Genomic DNA, 18,194 nt, shown 5'->3' with positions numbered 1-18,194 from the left:
GGTGGGGGAGGATGCTGGTCAGGACTGGCAGACCCAAACGTGTTGTGAGTGTCTGTAGGGAACATCTGGCGGAGTCCCCTATCAAAAAAAGTTTCAACTCCCATCTCCGGCAGAGCTTCAACCATGTCCTGGGTGAGGTAGGGGACATTGAGTCTGAATGGGACTGTGTTCCATGCCTCGATTTAGGCAGCTAACTAGAGCTGTGGCTGTAAGGTCGTTGATGCCTGTCACGGCGAAAATCCTTGAACTCATTGGTGGACACCAGCAGTGAGGGATGCCTCTGGGAGTATGGAGTGCCACACCACCTTGTATGAGCTGTTTGGTCCCTGTACAAGAGCTTGGTCTGCATTGCCTGCAGCAAATCAGATTCGTTTCCAGTGAGGGCTGGACTCCGCCAAGGCTGCCCTTTGCCACCGATTCTGTTTATAACTTTTCTGGTAAGAATTTCTAGGTGCATGCAAGGAGTTGAGGGGATCCGGTTTGGTGGCCTCAGGATTGGGTCTCTTCTCTTTGCGGATGATGTGGTTCTGTTGGTTGTGGTTCATCGGGCCGTGAGCTTCAGCTCTCGCTGGAGCGATTTGCAGCCGAGTGTGAAGCAGCTGGGATGAGAATCTGCACATCCAAATCCAAGACTATGATCCTCAGCCAGAAAAGGGTGGAGTGGTTTCTCTGGGTCAAGAGGTCCTGCCCCAAGTGGAGGAGTTGACGTATTTCGGGGTCTTGTTTACGAGTGAGGGAAGGATGGAGCGGGAGATCGACAGGTGGATGGGTGCAGCATCTGCAGTGATGCAGACTCTGCATCGGTCTGTCCTGAAGAAGGAGCTGAGACAAAAGGCAAATATCTCAATTTACCGGTCAATCTACACTCCTACCCTTACCTATAGTCACGAGCTGTGGGTAGTGACCAAAAAAATAAGCAATTTCGAATGCAAGCCGCCAAAATGGGTTTTCTCCCAGGGTGGCCAGGCTCTTTCTTAGAGATAGGGTGAGAAGCTCAGTGATCTAGGAGGGGCTCAGAGTAGAGTCGCTGTTCCATCCATTTCGAGAGAAGCCAGATGAAGTGGCTCGGGCATCTGGTCAGGATGTCTCCTGGACACCTCCCTGGTGAGGTGTTCCAGGCACGTCCCACCAGGAGGAGGCACCGGGGAAGACCCAGGACACACTGGAGGAACTACATCTTTCAGCTGGCCTAGGAACGCCTTGGGATCCCCCTGGAAAAGTTGGTGAATGTGGCCAGGAGAGGGAAGTCTGGGCTGCCCTGCTTAGGCAGCTGTCCCCATCACCCGACACCAGATAAGCAGAAGAAAATGGATGGATGGATGGATGGATGGATGGATGGATGGATGGATGGATGGATGAATGGATGGATGGATGGATGGACGGACAGACAGATGGACGGATGGATGGATGGACGGATGGACGGATGGATCGATGGGTGGATGATAATAATAATAAATAATAGCCTAGTTAAGGAAAAAACTTGACTTTGATCCAATCCTCCATCCTGAGCATCCAAGAAGCGGCAGTGGAAAGGAAAAACTCCCTTTTAACAGGAAGGAAAAACATCTGGCAGCACCCCTAATTACAAGATTTATCAAAAAGTAAGGTTTTACGCCTGACCTTCAAGATAGAGATGGTGTCTGCCTCCCGAACCCAAACTGGGAGCTGGTTCCTAAAAGAGTGGCCTAATAGCTGAAGGCTCTTCCTCCAATTCAATTCTTAGAGACTCTGGGAACAACAAGTAGACCTGTAGACTGAGAGTGAAGTGCTCTGTTAGGAATATATGAAACTGAGATTTTTTAAATACAATGATAAAACTTCATAAAACAATGTAAATTTTGCGGAATCTCTATAGCCAGTGAAGACAAAGCAAACAGTTGGCAGCAATTTTTATTTATTATTAATTTTGTCAGATTCAAGTTATTTCTGTGACCATTGTGAGTTTTTCTTTTATTAATCAAAGGGTACCAACACTTTTCTCCACATGTGTAATAAGCACCATATGGCACAGTGATCTGCAGATGATGATTAAATTCATCCTGCATCAATGATGCTGGATTAAAAAAAGATCTTCCAATTTATTTTTCAACTGTAGCCACAAATGAACCTCTTCATCATCTATGTGAAATTTAAAGACATTTACTGATCAAATTCTGCATATACCTGAAATTATAGTGATTGTTGTTAATCAGGATCAGCAGTCACCAGGTGAACATAGATGGTTTGATTCCTCTACACAGCATAATGTTGTAGGGCAAGCTGAAATCCAGCAGCCACTGCAGGCGAAGCTTACATGACCAAATCTGACCTAGGAGCGGATCTTGGGGCCGGAGGACCAAAAACAACCCAAGGAAAGTTTTATTTAACCTTCAGTCTTCCCATGCATCATTTATGGCCTACCAGCACAGTATTAAGTAGGTAACTTTGACCTTTAAACCCCTCATTCCGGACTCATTTGATGGCACAATAACATTTATTATTTGCATTTCTGGAGCCTGGATTCAGCAAAGAAATGCAAGAAGACATTGGAGGAAAAGAGAGAAAGAAAGGGACAGAGCAAGAGAAAAGATGATATTCAAGAAAAACTGTCTTTTACTTGCTAGAGAAAGCTCACAGTACAGGTGGATGTGGATTAGCCGTCGCAACACTGAGAAAATCTGTAAAAGTTCCTTAGTGCCTCTTTAAAGTCCAATAAAAATTTCCATCCAGCCTGTTAAAATGATCCTGAGATTATTTTTTACTGATCAGTTATATATATTTTAAAAAGTTTTATTTTCCTGTGATTTTACCAGGAGCGGACCGATGACAAGAAAAAGGTTTTCCAGCTGGCTGCAGGTATGGTTGATCTTCTGTTTAGATGAAGATGGGAGGGGCGGTATGACTGTGTATGGGTGTGCACATTTGTGCCCTCATCTTGACACAACCTTAGATATTTTTTAAAAGTCAACCACTGTCATGGGAACAAAGGATGTTAAAGGAAGAAGAGACGAACCAAAAACTTTGGCTTTTAAGTTATCAGTAAAAAACTTTATCATGGAAGGTGTTTTCCAGAAAGGTTTCTATGGCCACACAGTTTGCATGGTAACAGTGGACACAAGCACACTGAAAAATCTGCTGGTAAAAAAGTGCCCATGTTTACATGCACAAGGCTTTAGAAACATGGAAGGTAGGCACAGAAGGAGGCAGGATTTCTGGTTTGTAGTTCCTCTCTGGACCTGGTGACATTTGGAAAAGGTCTGTGATGCCATAATATGGACAGCGAGTTGTTTGGGACTGGGCATGATGTTCTAAGAGAGGGGACAGTTGTAGTGAGTATCTGGAAGGTGGAAACAGCATGACTATGTTATCTCCATGTTGAGGTAAAAAAGTTACTCTGTCAAGGAATGAGGAATCTGGTTCTGAAGTGAAGAATGATTACAAGTTTATTCGAACACAGAATTAAAATACAAAGAATAGAAAGAATAGAAAGAATAGAATTGCAATTCCTGAGAGACTGCTCAGAGGTCTGACAGTACAGAGATCTGAACAGAATCTGATAAGAAACATACAGGCAGCATCTTTTAAGCAGAATGATCACGTCACAGCACATCATATATCTTGTAGGATAAAAACAAAGAGACTGTCTGTTCCTCACACAGGATTAGACACTTATTGAGCACATAAACAACCCCAGTGACATTAAGGCCAGGATGCCCTGCTGGGTCATCCTGAGGCGTCGGGCTGGTATCAGATAAGTCACACAGGTCAGAGCGAACTGTTCTAAAGAATGCATCCTCTTTTACGATAGCAACAGGCTACTCAATATTAAACTTAATTACCAAGAACTTAAACAAGCTGTTTACCCTGAGAGGGATCAGTAGACACAATATAGTAAAGGAAATAATGTGAAATTTCCACAACACTTATTTTTTAGTACTCCACTCAGTCAGGGGGTTCTTGGTTTGAGCCTCTCTCAGTCCTGTTATGTCTGTTATGAGGAAAATTTTCATCAGCACCATGAGAGTGAGACCTGGATCCACAATGTGTGAAAGTGATTCAGCACTGAGTCGCTTTTGATCAGCATTGTAGAAGGTAGCATGCAGGAGGAACAAGGTTTTACTGCTGATAAGGTGTAGAGTGCTATTAGCAGAGGATCTAAGCAAACTGGTACCAAACTGGTATTTGCAATTTAATGTGTAAAATCACACAAACACTCCTTATAGGGCTTTATGTTTTATTTATTTATCTTTTGATGCCAACATAAAATAATATAACAACACATAGTAGCCAAGAAGTCTGTAAACAATAAATAAATCCTCCATATTAACTCTGGATTTCTCTCAGAGAAAACTGTTGGAAAAACGAGACCTCTATGTGGACTGTAAAAACTGTTACTTCGTTTTAAGTTTAAAAAATGAAGGCAACATTTTCCAAGCAATTTCTTAAGTTTAGTGAACTAACTGGTATTTTGAGCTGAGAACACTTTAAAATATTGACTTCTCTGTATCTTAAAAATAGGACAGTTTAATAGAATCTATCTGAATCAAGCAATAATTTGAGTAACACCAATTTTAAAAATGCTCTGGGCCAGTTTCAGAGATGGAGTAAATCTTTATGATTGTGGTTTAAAGTTGTTTTATGTAGTCTGAGAGAGTCCTGGATTAAGCTAGGTAAACCTAGTGACAATAAAAACCCAGAAAGGAGTCAAAAACACCATATACTAATGTGAATCTGAAAATAAAATAAGATTAAATTAAAATATGTCGATCAAACAAGTGCCAAGCTCACCAATTATTTATAAACTATAAAACTGCAACTAAGACAATAAAAAAAATTCAGAAAACTTGCTGTGAATATAACACAAATGAAAATGTATACTATGACATCATTTCCATTATATTATCTTCCTTTATAAAATAAAATTGAAGAACTCAAAACTGCCTTTAAAGGCAAAAACCAGAAGGAAGTGGTTTACTACTGGTGGTGGACCACCTCAAGACAAGACTGATTAACTGACTTCCTATTGTCTGATGGTTTACCTGATAGTGCTCATTTGCAAAGTGAAAGTTAAGAACTCAAACAGGTCAATTATACAAAAACAAAAGAAGACAAAAATTTTAGCCCAAAGTGAATGTGTCTCCTCCATTCCTACAACGGCCATGCTATCACCTCATTGCAGTGACCCAAAAAGATGAACATACAAGAGAAGTTAGCCAAAAATTTTAATTTCTGAAAGAAAATAATAAAACATGAAAATTAATTTTGCAAGTTAAATTAAATGTGAAGTTGGAGCAGATGGCAATGATGCAGAAAAGAAATACTAATGAGACAACTTTACTGCAATCTTTTGTATAATTTTACAGTAAAATTAGGCCACTTAAGAGCCCAGGCCACCAAGGATAGTCCCGCTGCTCCCGACGGCCAGTCCAGGCCTGCCCAAACTTGATTTATATCTGACCGAGTGTATACTTCAGTTCATCACTTACCAGAAGTTCATTTTCCCCAACGGCGGTTGCTGCTAATCTGTCCTCCTTCCCTGTTCCCCTCATTCACCTGCCGGCCACCTCCATCACCTGCGGCTGATTCTGATGCTGCTGAGAAAACTCCACCACTAGCAGCAAAACCTTGTGTTATTTTAACACATTTAGCTGCATCTGCCTGAATGGCTTGCCTCTTTCTGTCTCAAATTTTTTCTGCACCTCCTTTATATTTTCTGTTCTTCATCTTGTTCTGTCTCCCGCTGTGTGATTGACTGACATGACAATTGTGGACCGAGAGGGAGGGGGCATCGACCCTCGGCTGTAATTAGTCCAGTCCAGAATCAATCATGACTAGTGGCTCTATCAGATTTATGTACCAATACGTATCATACCTTTTATAATTAGTACCACTAGTAGCCTCAAAAAATAAATAAATAAATCACCGTTGGCCCACCAGGCAAGTGCTTGGTATGCCCGATGGCCAGTCCAGCACTGTGTACAGATGTTGTTTTCCTTCCTGATCTGATGATATAGTTCAGACATGATCCTTCATGGAAAATTATGATATTGAGGGATCTTTTTATTAATTAACTGTGGTGTTTAATACTGCAATTGATTGTGAAATTAAGTAATTGTGACATGCCTAGTTCCAAAATAATCAGAGAGCTGTAGTTGGACTGGCTCTGTAGTTGTAAACAGACATTCTTACCTGACTAATATTAATCCATCTCACAGCCAGGCTTCAGGCTCCAGAGTCTGCAGCAGACAAAACGTCAGATCAGCAGGAGAGCGATGCCACCAGTCAGGACGTCTCCATCCACACTCCATCTCCCAGACGGAATGGCAGTGTCCCTAACTTCCAGTCCCCTGTTCATCGAAATAACAGCATCCGTACCATCACCCAGTCAGCCTCTCGGACAAACCTGAACCAAGTTAGCATGCGTGGATCTGTCCGAACTCCAGCAGTGACCTTACTGCCGAAACGACGACCAGAACACCGACTGGAGCACCAGCTGGAACACCGACCGGAGCACGTACCCAACAGGTCTGAAAAAGTCTGGCTGTAGATAATTTTATAAATGGAATTTTATAAAACTGCATATTAATCAAGATTTAGTCTGTGGTAATTCATGTAATGTTTGTGATTATTTGTCGAATCACTACAAGTTTTATTTTAAAATAAGTTTTTAAAAATCAATGATTTTCACGGGAGCAATGACAGTGAGGCCAATGGGCGAGAGGGTAGCCTCCCTCCACCTACTTGTGCGGGGACGGGTTCTGACTGTAGTTTGTGGTTATGCACTGAACAGCAGTTCAGAGTACCCACCTTTTTTGGAGTCCTTGGATGGGGTGCTGGAAAGTACTCCTTCTGGGGACTTCCTCCTTCTGCTGGGGGACTTCCATGCTCAAATGGGCATTGACAGTGAGACCAGGAGGGGTGTTATTGGGAGGAATGCCCCCTCTGATCTGAATCCAAGTGGTGTTTTGTTATTGGGATGTATACCAAGATGTCATCCACATATAGAGATTCCTTAAGATTGTCGTTATACATATTAACTCCCTTGGCATTCTCTGTTTGCCTGATACATTGTGCTAGTGGTTCTATGAAAAGTGCAAGGAGTAGGGGCGACATACCACATCCTTGTCTGGTGCCATGTTTTAGTATGAATGTTTACAAAAGGTGTCCATTTATTTTGACTCTGGTTAACTGTTTATCATACAGGGAGCTTATTGCATTAATTAAGTTCTATGGAAAGCCAAATTTTTCAAGAGTCCTGTATACAAATTTCCAGCTCAAGGAATCGAAGGCCTTTTCTTCATCTAGACTGACCAGTGTGGCCTGTAGTTTTAGATCTTGAATATTACTGAGTACACGAAGGGAGAAAATTATATTGTCATGTGTCTGTCGTTGTGGGATGAAGCCAGTTTGGTCCCTATGGATAAGCCATGGTAGGACTCTTCTTTTCGCTAGAATCGCTGTATATCATTTGTAGTCAATATGAAGAACTGAGATGGGTCTATACGAAGTGCAATCCAATGTATTTTTCCCCTCCTTTGGTATAACTGATACGATTGCCTCCTTCCAAGATGGGGGGAATCCTTCCTTCCTTTAGGGCATTTTTGAGAATCTGGAGGAGGTACAGTCTCCGTTCCATTCTAAAGGTCTTATGGGAATCCATCGGGACCGGGGGATTTGTTTGTTTTCAATCTAGCGACTGCTTTGTCCAATTCGGCTTCCGTTATCTCTGTAGTCAGCTTGTTAATCTGTTCTTCGTTTAAAATGTGCAAGTTAAGTAGACTGAAGAAATGTCTGATGTTTTGTTCTTCTTTCAATTGTGGTTGGGAGTATAGTTCTCTTTATTACTTTTGGAAGGCTGTTTGTATTTCATATATTTCATATACAAAGTTCTTTGTGGTTGAAGCCCTGATTTTGTATATGGTGTTGTCTGCTCTTTCTTTTTGTAGTTTTCTCGCTAACAGTTTAGAAAATTTTGATCCTGTTTCGTAAAACCTTTGTTTTGTGTAGATCAGCTTCTTCTGTTTCCTCTGTGTTCCATATATTTATCTGATTCCTTATTTCCTTTGTGTTTTGTCTCTGTTCTGTTTATGTGTTTGCTCAAGATCCTCTAATTCCTTAGCTAGGTATGTTCCTTTGTCTCTCTTTTTTCCATTTTGTGCAGTATACAATTATTTTCCCTCTCAGGACTGCTTTCAGCATGTCCCATACTATTACTGATAGGACCTCTCCATTGTCGTTATCTAGTATAAAGTCTTCTATTTCTGACTTGAGTTGATTAATTTAAATTTTCTGTCATTGTTCCTTGAAGGACTAAACTAAAGAGGAATTCACAATATTAACTCAAATATACATAGGCGTGGCGATTAGCTACTTTCTCCCATCACACCTGCATCATTAACATGACTATTACAGAACATCTGAACAGTAAGGAGTATTAACACGAAGCAATGAATTCCTTGATTGACACTAACTGCTAAATATACTCACAGATAAGCATACAGCTACATGCTAATAGCCTGCTAACAATGATATGATTAGCTGCTTACAGAATACTGGAAAACACATTGATTCGCATATATGTTATATTTACAATAATTATGAGAAATTAAAGAACACTCGATCTGTCTGGCATCTTAATACTTACAAGTTATTCATGAACGCACGGTCAATTCACGCTGCACAAGTTTAATTGTCTCGCTAACTGTTAACTCACTCTGCTACTGCTGCTACTGAAGCTAAGGAAAACAACTGAGCAGGGCTGCAGTACACATCTCCGCCACAAGGTGTCCTGTCCGGCTTCCAGACACAGCCGCCCCCAAATGTCAAATTAGACATTTGTAATCAGTTGGGAAGACGGGCAGAAGTGTTTGGGTCATCATCCACAATCTCAGGGAGCTTTATTAACCGGGCAACCGGGCATGTATAAGTTCTGTCCTTGACCTTGACATTAGCGATCCGCACTCGTCCATCTGCCCCAGTAATTGCTTCTGTCACAATGCCCACAGGCCACTGAGCCCGTGGTAGCTGTGGGTCCATTATTAATACAACTTGCCCAGCAGAGAGTCCTGGGGTATCCGTACGCCACTTCTGGCGTTCCTGCAGTCCTGGAAGGTAAAAACGAATGAATGCTGTCCAGAAGCGATCTGCGAGAACCTGGCTATGCCTCCATCGTCGCTTCCCTAGTAGGTTGTGGGAATCACAGAAGGCCTGTGGTAGTGAGGAGTCCCTTCTCCCCATTAAAAGGATGTTTGGCGTTATGGGGTCAGGATCTGCGACATCCGATAATACGTATCCTAGCGGTTTGGCATTTAACATACCCTCAATCTCCACAAGGACAGTGTACAGAACTTCCTCTGGCACTGACTGCTCTTTCAGGATAACCTTGAGGGCTGTCTTCACCGATTTCACCTCTCGCTCCCATGTACCCCCGAAATGGGGAGCACTGGGTGGATTGAAGTGAAATGTGATTTGTTGACTGGCCAGTTGCTCTTTCAGCTGGGGTTCCATGGCTGCAAAGGCCTCCCGTAGCTCCCGTTCGGCTCCGACAAAGTTGGTGCCATTGTCACATAGCAACTCAAACGGTTTGCCTCTGCGAGCGATGAAGCGACGCAGAGACAGGAGAAAGGCATCTGAATCCAGGTTTCTCAGAAGTTCTATATGTACACATCTGGTGGTCATGCATTTGTACAGGATTCCCCATCTTTTCTCCTGTCGCCGTCCTATTCTGACTACAAAGGGGCCAAAGCAATCCGTCCCTGTAGAGAAGAAAGGGGGCTTGTATAGGCGCAGTCTGCTAGGTGGCAAGTCAGCCATTTTTGGAATGATGGGTCTTGCGCGCCAGTGTTGGCACTCTCTGCATGCATGTTGGAGTTTCCTGATAGCCTCTCTGCCACGGAGCACCCAGTACTTCCGTCGGAGTTCGGCTAAGACCCGTTCCTTGCCAGGATGGAGCAAACGTTGGTCGAAGTCTTGGATTAACTGCTGGGTCGTGGGATGGCTTGGGTCAAGGATGATTGGGTGAATAGTCTCCACATCCAGATCTTCAGCACGCCTCAGTCTCCCTCCAACTCTGATGAGACCTGTGACCTCATCGTATTCTGGGGTGAGTGAAGCGAGACAGCTGTCGGGTGGTATAGGTCGTTTCGCCTTGAGAGCTTTCACCTCCTCTGGGAAGGAATGCAGCTGTGCTTGAACAAGAAGCAACCGTTCTGCTTCAATGAAGCCTGCAGCCTCACAAGGTGTATTCTCATCAGACGCAGCCGCCCTGTGAAGGGACCTAGCAGTGACCAACAGCTGGTCATTAAGGGACTGTCCCTGGTACTGAAATGACCAATTAAAGACTATACGGTCTTTACCATTATGGTTCACCATATGGTGGGGAACGAACCATGAGTCCTTTGTTTGGGTGGTTTCTTGGTACGAAATCCTTGCCACGTACCCTGCTTGCTCCAGTTTTTTTATCTCAGCACAGTATGCCTCTGCTACTTTAGGGTTCTTAGCAAGCTTACGTTCCGTGCTACGTAAACTGGGCAGCACCGCTTCCTTTGGTGCATGGAGATTGATGACAGGAGTACGCCGTATCATAGGTGTAGCATAGCGTTGCACTCCATCTATGTTTACTCTGATGGTGGCAGTCTGCAAAAGGCTGTAGGCTTGTTGATCTTGCTTAGATCTGGTGGCTGCCTTCTCCGACTGGGGCAGGGTGTCTAGCTGCCACAGACGTTCAACATTCTTGAGAAGGTCCTCATGCTCCGTAGATGTGGCTAGATGCAGGCACTGCTGCTCAACACAATGGGTCTGGAATGGACTCATCGGCCCTTGTAATGTCCATCCAAGCTGTGTGCAGACAGCTATGGGTCCGCCAAGTGGGCCTTTACGTATGGGTCTGATGGGCATGATGAGATGCGGAAAATCTGAGCCAATCAGGAGTAGTGGACGTACATGATCCACTGGGGATAAAGGGAGCCCTCTCAAGTGTTGGTATCTCTGCTGTAGGGCAGAAACTGGGTAAGTAAGATCCGTAAGACTGAGCCCTTTAGCTGTAAAGGCATTGGAGATCCTGTATCTTTCAGCAGGTTTATCAAAGGGTGAAATCTCAAACGAGACAGAGGAACCGGTAAGCTGTGTTACATTTTGTTGCACTGTCTGCAGGGTTAAGATTTCGGGAATGCCAGTCAGCCCCAGGTGTTGCACTCCAGCGGGAAGGATCACTGTCCTCTCTGACCCATCATCGAGGATTGCATATGCCTCCATGTTATAGTCACCATTGTGTAGGAGGATTCTAACAACCTTTAACATGACTCTCTGGGATCGGTTTGGACGGTCGAAGTAGATCTGCGTGGGGGTCATGTTCACCATCAGGACTGCACTGGCTTTCTCCTGCCCAGAGTCGTGGAGAACTGTAAGGTGCAGCTCTTTGCAGACTTTGCAAGGACGTTTCAAGTTGCACGCCTCTGCGGCATGGCTGCGGCCACATCTCCAGCACCTTTTCCCCTCTTTGATCCACTGGGCAATTTGGCTAGTGGTCAGTTTCTTAAACTCTTCACAGGAGTTGAGATAGTGATCTTTATTTTCACATCGAGGACAATAGGGTGTCACCTTTGTGCTGGGTTTAGAACGAAAGGGCTGAGAGGATTCGGATTTTCCCTGGACGGTTAAGAGAACCGGCGTCGACCTCTCCCCCAGTTGAGTTCTTCCCTTGCTGCTCGTTATGGGCTTATAGGATTCAGTCTGGAATAATGCTGCTGCACGACTGGATATTCTCTTTGCTTGTGACTTCATTTGCAACCATACAGCCAGGTCAGGAAGAGTGTAGGTCCTATCTGTTCCTGTCTGCAGAATGCCACGGTTCAAGCAGTACTCTACAAAGTTGTCGCGGAGCGCTGGAGGCATCTTGCTCAGCAGTCTGTCCACATGTGACCCACACATCAGCTCATACCCATTCTGCCCTTCCAGGGTCCTCAACATCCCAACCAAGGACTGAATAGCTAATGCAAATGCATCAAAGGCGTTAGCATCCCCTAATTTGAGGGCTGGAGCACTCAGAATGGCACCCAACTCGGACTGGACGAGCTGTCTTGGCTGGCCATACTTCTCCTGAAGGGCCTGAAGAGCTGCTGTGTAAGGCTGTGTATGGTACATATAGGCCTTAGCCAATTGCAGCGCACTGGATAGCTTCAGATGGCTGAGCAATACCTGGTATTTATACTGCTCACTGAGGTGACTGTGGCTGTTCAGCAAATTGTCTAACGCCATCTTGAGCAGGGCGAAGTCACTCTCTCGTTCGCTCTCGAATATAGGCAGTGCTGGTTTGGGAATGCCATAAGCTGAGGCAATTAACAGTTCTGCTCCTGGAGTTGGTAAGGATGCAGGCTGAGGGGTTGTAACAACTGGAGCTGCCTGGTGAGCATATATGGCACTAATTGGCGGTGCCTGGAGAGTGGTGTTAAAGGAATGTGTCAGACCAGAGGCAGCGGTAGCCATGGTAGCTGGGAGAGAGGTTGTGGCCACAGGTCCTGGAGTTGTCTGTATTACCGAGATGGGTACAGGTGGTGTGCCGGGCATAGGATATGGCACACCCTGAAAAGGGTCATTACACATTAGGGCTTGGTATGGCGGGGCTGGAGGTCCTGGTCCTGATAATGGGGCTGACTGTCCAGGTCTGGAGATTTGGAGATCTCTGGTGCCAGTAGCTTGAATAGGAGTCACAGTAGGCTGCTTTGGTTGGTGTACAGGGTGAGTGATACATGGACTGTCTCTGTGTTTAACAGACAAAGGTGGAGCTGGTGGTGTGAAACCATCTGGAGATGGTAGTGGCACTGATGGAATAGCCCCAGTTTCTGTTGTGAGTAGGGAGGCGACTAGTCTTGCCCTCTCCAAATCCTTTTCTGCTTCCTTCAGGCGACGGTTTCTATCTAGGCGTTTGGTTAAGGTTTCCCTCGCCTGCAGTGCCTCTTCCTGAATGCGCTGCGCTTCCTTTACCTTAACCTGCAGCTGTTGATATTCTAGATCAGCCTGTGAATCCTCTTCAAATTGGTGACGAAGATTATCAAGCTCCATTTGTTTCATCCTCTCCTCCAGAATAACGGTTTGGACAGGGGAGAGAGCTTCAGCAGGATATACCCCAACAAAGCCTGATGCACACCGACTAGATTTGGAAATGGAGCTAGTTCTACTCTGACTGGTTGTTTTCCGAGACCTACTTCCATGTTGGCTATAGGCGCGAGTAGAGGAAGCAGGAGGGGGTTGAACCAGATGGGGTTGATAACCAACTTCATAGTCACATAGGTGACGGGGCAAGCGGTGTTCTCTGTGTGGCCTTTCCTGGCTCTCTGGTTTGTCCGAAACAGAGTTATCCATATTGCTTTCGGAGTTGCTCTCAATCCGGCTCGAAGGACCAAATTTTGTGGCAAAGGGTTTCCACATTAAGCTGTGACGCTGGCTGACGCGGTAGCAATATGAATTTGATCCCGGTCAGAGAATCAGGCTCCAGAGAAGAGATGTCATTCAACTCGTTTTATTCACCAACATAGATGCACAGAACATGAGCGTGAAGTAGTTGAGCTTGGAGATGTATGTGTGTGTGTGTGGTCTGCAACAGAACACATATTGGGACCGAATTAAAGAAAGCTTTACACAGTTCCTTGAAGGACTAAACTAAAGAGGAGGAATTCACAATATTAACTCAAATATACATAGGCGTGGCGATTACCTACTTTCTCCCATCACACCTGCATCATTAACATGACTATTACAGAACATCTGAACAGTAAGGAGTATTAACACGAAGCAATGAATTCCTTGATTGACACTAACTGCTAAATATACTCACAGATAAGCATACAGCTACATGCTAATAGCCTGCTAACAATGATATGATTAGCTGCTTACAGAATACTGGAAAACACATTGACTCGCATATATGTTATATTTACAATAATTATGAGAAATTAAAGAACACTCGATCTGTCTGGCATCTTAATACTTACAAGTTATTCATGAACGCACGGTCAATTCACGCTGCACAAGTTTAATTGTCTCGCTAACTGTTAACTCACTCTGCTACTGCTGCTACTGAAGCTAAGGAAAACAACTGAGCAGGGCTGCAGTACACATCTCCGCCACAAGGTGTCCTGTCCGGCTTCCAGACAGTCATTAAGTTTATTAGTATTCAGTTTCCACATGGTGTTCCTAGGGATGTCTCCTATTTAGATTGTCAGCGAGATAGGAATCGTCACAAAATACAACATTGTGGGCATGGTAACATTGACCTGTCCGATCACATGTGTTTCTTATGTACCAGAAAGAAGTTGATTCTTGAGTATACATCTTGCAGGAATGAGTAATGCGTAGTCTCATTATATTGGGTGAAAATCTCACCATAGGTTTATCATCCATTATTCCGACATCAGGATCTCCAATTTTTCGTGAGTCGCAGTCTCTGTAAAAGACTTCAAGGAATCCAACTTTGGGTTGAGTAGTATGTTCCAGTCCCCTCCGCATATAAGAATACCTGTTGCCTTTGTCATTAGGTCAAAAATCTTTCTGTAAAATATTACTATCTGGTGGGATGTAGACATTCAATATTGATATTACGGTGCCTTCATGTCTTCCATCAAATATCTCCCATCGTTATCTTATATCTCAGATGTTAATTTGAAGGAAAGTCTTTGGGATTTAAGGGTGGCTACACCTCTTCTGTGTATGTTCAATTTTTTAAGTGTATTTTGTTTTTCAATTAGGAGTCTTTCACATTTCACAACACTTATAACTTTTAAAATATTTTTGTCCACACTCTTCATTAATAGACATTACTGTGATGGTTTTGTACTTTTCATTTTTCTAGTCATGAAACAGAGGTGAACGTTGTCTGCTCTGAATACAGCTGACAGCAGCTGCTGCTCTGAGAAGACCAAGCTTCGTATGAGTGCTTTTGGACGGGGAAGGGGTCTGCGCAGCACCCGCTCCTTGTTGGGAAAACTACGTTCATTCACTTCAGTCTCCAAATGTCTCCAATAACATCAGAAAAAGTCGCTAGATTTGTCGTTAGTCGCTTTTTTAAAAGTCGCTAGCAGGGTCTGAAAACTAACTAAATATAGCGAGAAAGTTGCTAAGTTGGCAACACTGGGTCAGACTGGGGCCAAAGAATTCAAAGAAGAGCGGCCATGACGTCACTGTCCTGCGCCGCCTGGGATCGCAAATTCAAATTGAATTTTGCAACAGGGCAGACATGAAAACAAAAAAGCAATGTCCTTAACGATTTCTTTTTAGTTGTGTCATAAAAAGAGCAGTTTTGAAGTTGAAAATAAAATGCAGTTTGGATGATCTATTATTAATTTTATTTATGAGTCAAATAATGCACCTATGACCTTGATATGAAAAAGCCTTTCTGCTAATGCATTTTAATTTTCAAATTTAACATTTCAAATTGAATTTTGGTATCTATTTGCTGGGGCATGTTTGGAAAATTAAATCTTAAATGTCTTTTTCTTTATCATTTTAATTAAGTTACAAAATAAGCAGTCTTGGAGAAGTAAAGAAAAAATGCAGTTTGTATTATTTATTATTCATTTTATTTTTGAGTCAAAAAATGCAGCTATATTCTGAAAAGGAAAAAGCATTTCTGTTAATCCATTTTAAATTTAAATAAGGTACAAAATCGCTTCCATAGATACCCATAAAGCTCCTCTTGGCAAGACATGTTTAAAGAAAAAGACCCCAACCATTAACTGGTGGTACCTAAAGGTCCAAATCCTACTACCACATGGTATAAAAAAAATCTTAAAGTGCTGACCATATCTACTCTGACTCCCCATACAGGAAGATGGTACGCTCCCTACATCCTGTGGAGGCTGCAGGAATCATCACCGCACACAATTATAATGGACGCCGGGGTCACACCACCCGCTATGTCATTGTCAATGAGCACGAGCCCCGGAAAAAACTGCTGCGCTCTGCTACACGGATCCCACATCACTACCTTATGGAGGAGCCTCCAGAGATCCTGGAGCTGTACCCACGTAACATCAGACGCTACACATCCCGCACCACCCATCACCTGCCACATCCTCACCGATCATCGCAGCATCTCACCGGAGATGATGAGGAGGAGCAGGGAAGAGGCCAGAGAGGCATGTCACTGGGAAAAACCAGCAGACCCTATTCCTTGTCTGACCTCCACCAGCATGCTCATTTCTACATCGGTGACCGCGGAGAAAGACACAAAGACAGGTGTGAAGGAACACGTGGGACACAAGAAGATGAAGAGGAGGGTGACAAGGGAGACTGGCCAGATTTAGACTTTCAGTCTCCATCCCGGGCAAGCGTGAGAGCATCTGACCCTCTTCTGGCCAGAACCAGGTCTCACATCCATTCCCCAGGAAGGCTTCACCAGTCCCAGACCAGATCCAGGCACACAGAGGTGCATGTGAAGCACAAGCTGAAGCCGAAGCTGGAGACCCCTCTGACCGAGTCTGACTCTGCGTCTGTGGCATCTAGCAGCGACCAGCAGAATAGCAGTACTGACCAGTACATTCAGGTCATCCACAGCAAGGAGCGCTACCTCAAGTCTGATGGGAAACCAGATAAGCTGTCCAAGAAGAAATCCAAGACCAGCATTAACCTGAATCCCACTGAGTCCATTGAGCTTGTTTGCTCCAATGTTTGATTTTTTCATAAAAAAAAAATGTTTTTTGTGAAACTGGTTGTGAAACTATCAGATGTCATAGTCTTCTCATTTATTCTTCTATTGAAAGCACAAAGTGAGAGATAATATTCCTCCCATTAGGAAGTGCATTACATGGACCATCTGCTGCCTGTCCAACTTTGATATTAGTTACAAACTCTTGATCATTTTACCACTTTCAGTCTCAAAAAAAGATTGATCTTTGGACCTGGACTCTGTTCTCTACATGTTCCTGCAACAGACATCCTCATTAGGTGTGTCCAGCTTGTTTTAATGTGATCTATGAGGGTTCATAAGTGACACGCTAAAAAACTTTTCATGTCATGTGACATTAAAATGTCATGGCAACAAGAGCAGGTGAGGTGCTGCAACTGATCTCTATCCGAGAATCACCTACTCTTCCTTGACTGGCTGAAGGCATCACATGTGACATGTTTTTATATCAGATCAGAGCATTCTATCCCAACGCTGATCTGTACATGAAGGCAGTGAAATTATGAAAATAATGACTGGTTGTAGTTCTGGTTTAAACAATCTTAGAAACTCCACAGAAAAGTGACAACCTCAGTTTTAATTTCTGTTTTTACACTTCCCATCAGCAAGTGTTTCTACAGATTACAGCAAACTAATCTGTTAATCCAGTTTCTCTCCACACAACTCTCTAATCTGAATTAACACATTTATTTGGTCCAAAACAATCTGTAACCTAGCATGTTTTCAGACTGGAGAACCTGGAGAGAACCCAAACATGGAAATTCCACACAGAAAGAATTGGCTGTGATTAAAACCAGATGGGATAAGAACCCGATGGGATAAGAACCCGATGGGATAAGAACCAGATGGGATAAGAACCAGATGGGATAAGAACCCGATGGGATAAGAACCCGATGGGATAAGAACCAGATGGGATAAGAACCCGATGGGATAAGAACCCGATGGGATAAGAACCAGATGGGATAAGAACCCGATGGGATAAGAACCCGATGGCATTAAGCAGGGAAGAGACAGAACTGACAGTTTACTGTTCAATGAATGTGTTGACTGTAATTATTGGTGACTGTGATGAAACGTGTCCTTTGAGATGTTCTTCCCTCATACTGCAGAAAATTGACTCTTCACCTGTGTGGTCATATAATGGTCAGTTAAAATGTGTTTTCCAGTAAACAAAGTTGTTCATAAATAGGATATGTGTAAATTCTAGTCTGATTATAATCAGTTATATAATATTTACTATGCATTTTGTCTTTAATTATGCAACTAATAAAGAGTAAGAGTTAATAAAAGTACCAGTTTATAAAAATAACAAATACAAAAGTAAATTTCTGGTTGTGGTTTCTTCATTCTGGATCCCCAACTGTTTTCAGCCGTCAGCTGAGAGTTTACTGTGAAAAATGCATCATGGCGTCAGAGACGTTTTTCATGCAGAAGATCATTCCACCAACTAACCAGGAGTCTAATCTACTTGCTAAAGACCGAAAGACACCTAACTATGGACCAGAAACAGAGACACCGACCTTTGGACCAAAGTCAA

General features: G+C 43.4%; 1 protein-coding gene across 1 annotated transcript in view; it reads left to right on the top strand.

Moving 5' to 3' along the window:
• LOC121640004 (transmembrane channel-like protein 3) overlaps positions 1–16,669 on the top strand; it is a 116,120-nt gene extending 99,451 nt beyond the window's left edge. Inside the window, 3 exon segments of the mRNA XM_041985696.1 lie at positions 2,793–2,835; positions 6,195–6,504; positions 15,694–16,669. Coding sequence (XP_041841630.1) covers positions 2,793–2,835; positions 6,195–6,504; positions 15,694–16,645 — 1,305 coding nt within the window. The 3' untranslated portion in view covers positions 16,646–16,669.
• The last annotated feature ends 1,525 nt before the right edge of the window (positions 16,670–18,194 follow it).

Source organism: Melanotaenia boesemani, chromosome 1 (genome assembly GCF_017639745.1).
Source record: "Melanotaenia boesemani isolate fMelBoe1 chromosome 1, fMelBoe1.pri, whole genome shotgun sequence".
In the NCBI taxonomy this organism is placed as follows: Eukaryota; Metazoa; Chordata; class Actinopteri; order Atheriniformes; family Melanotaeniidae; genus Melanotaenia; species Melanotaenia boesemani.
This window is presented reverse-complemented; position numbering and strand designations above follow the sequence as displayed.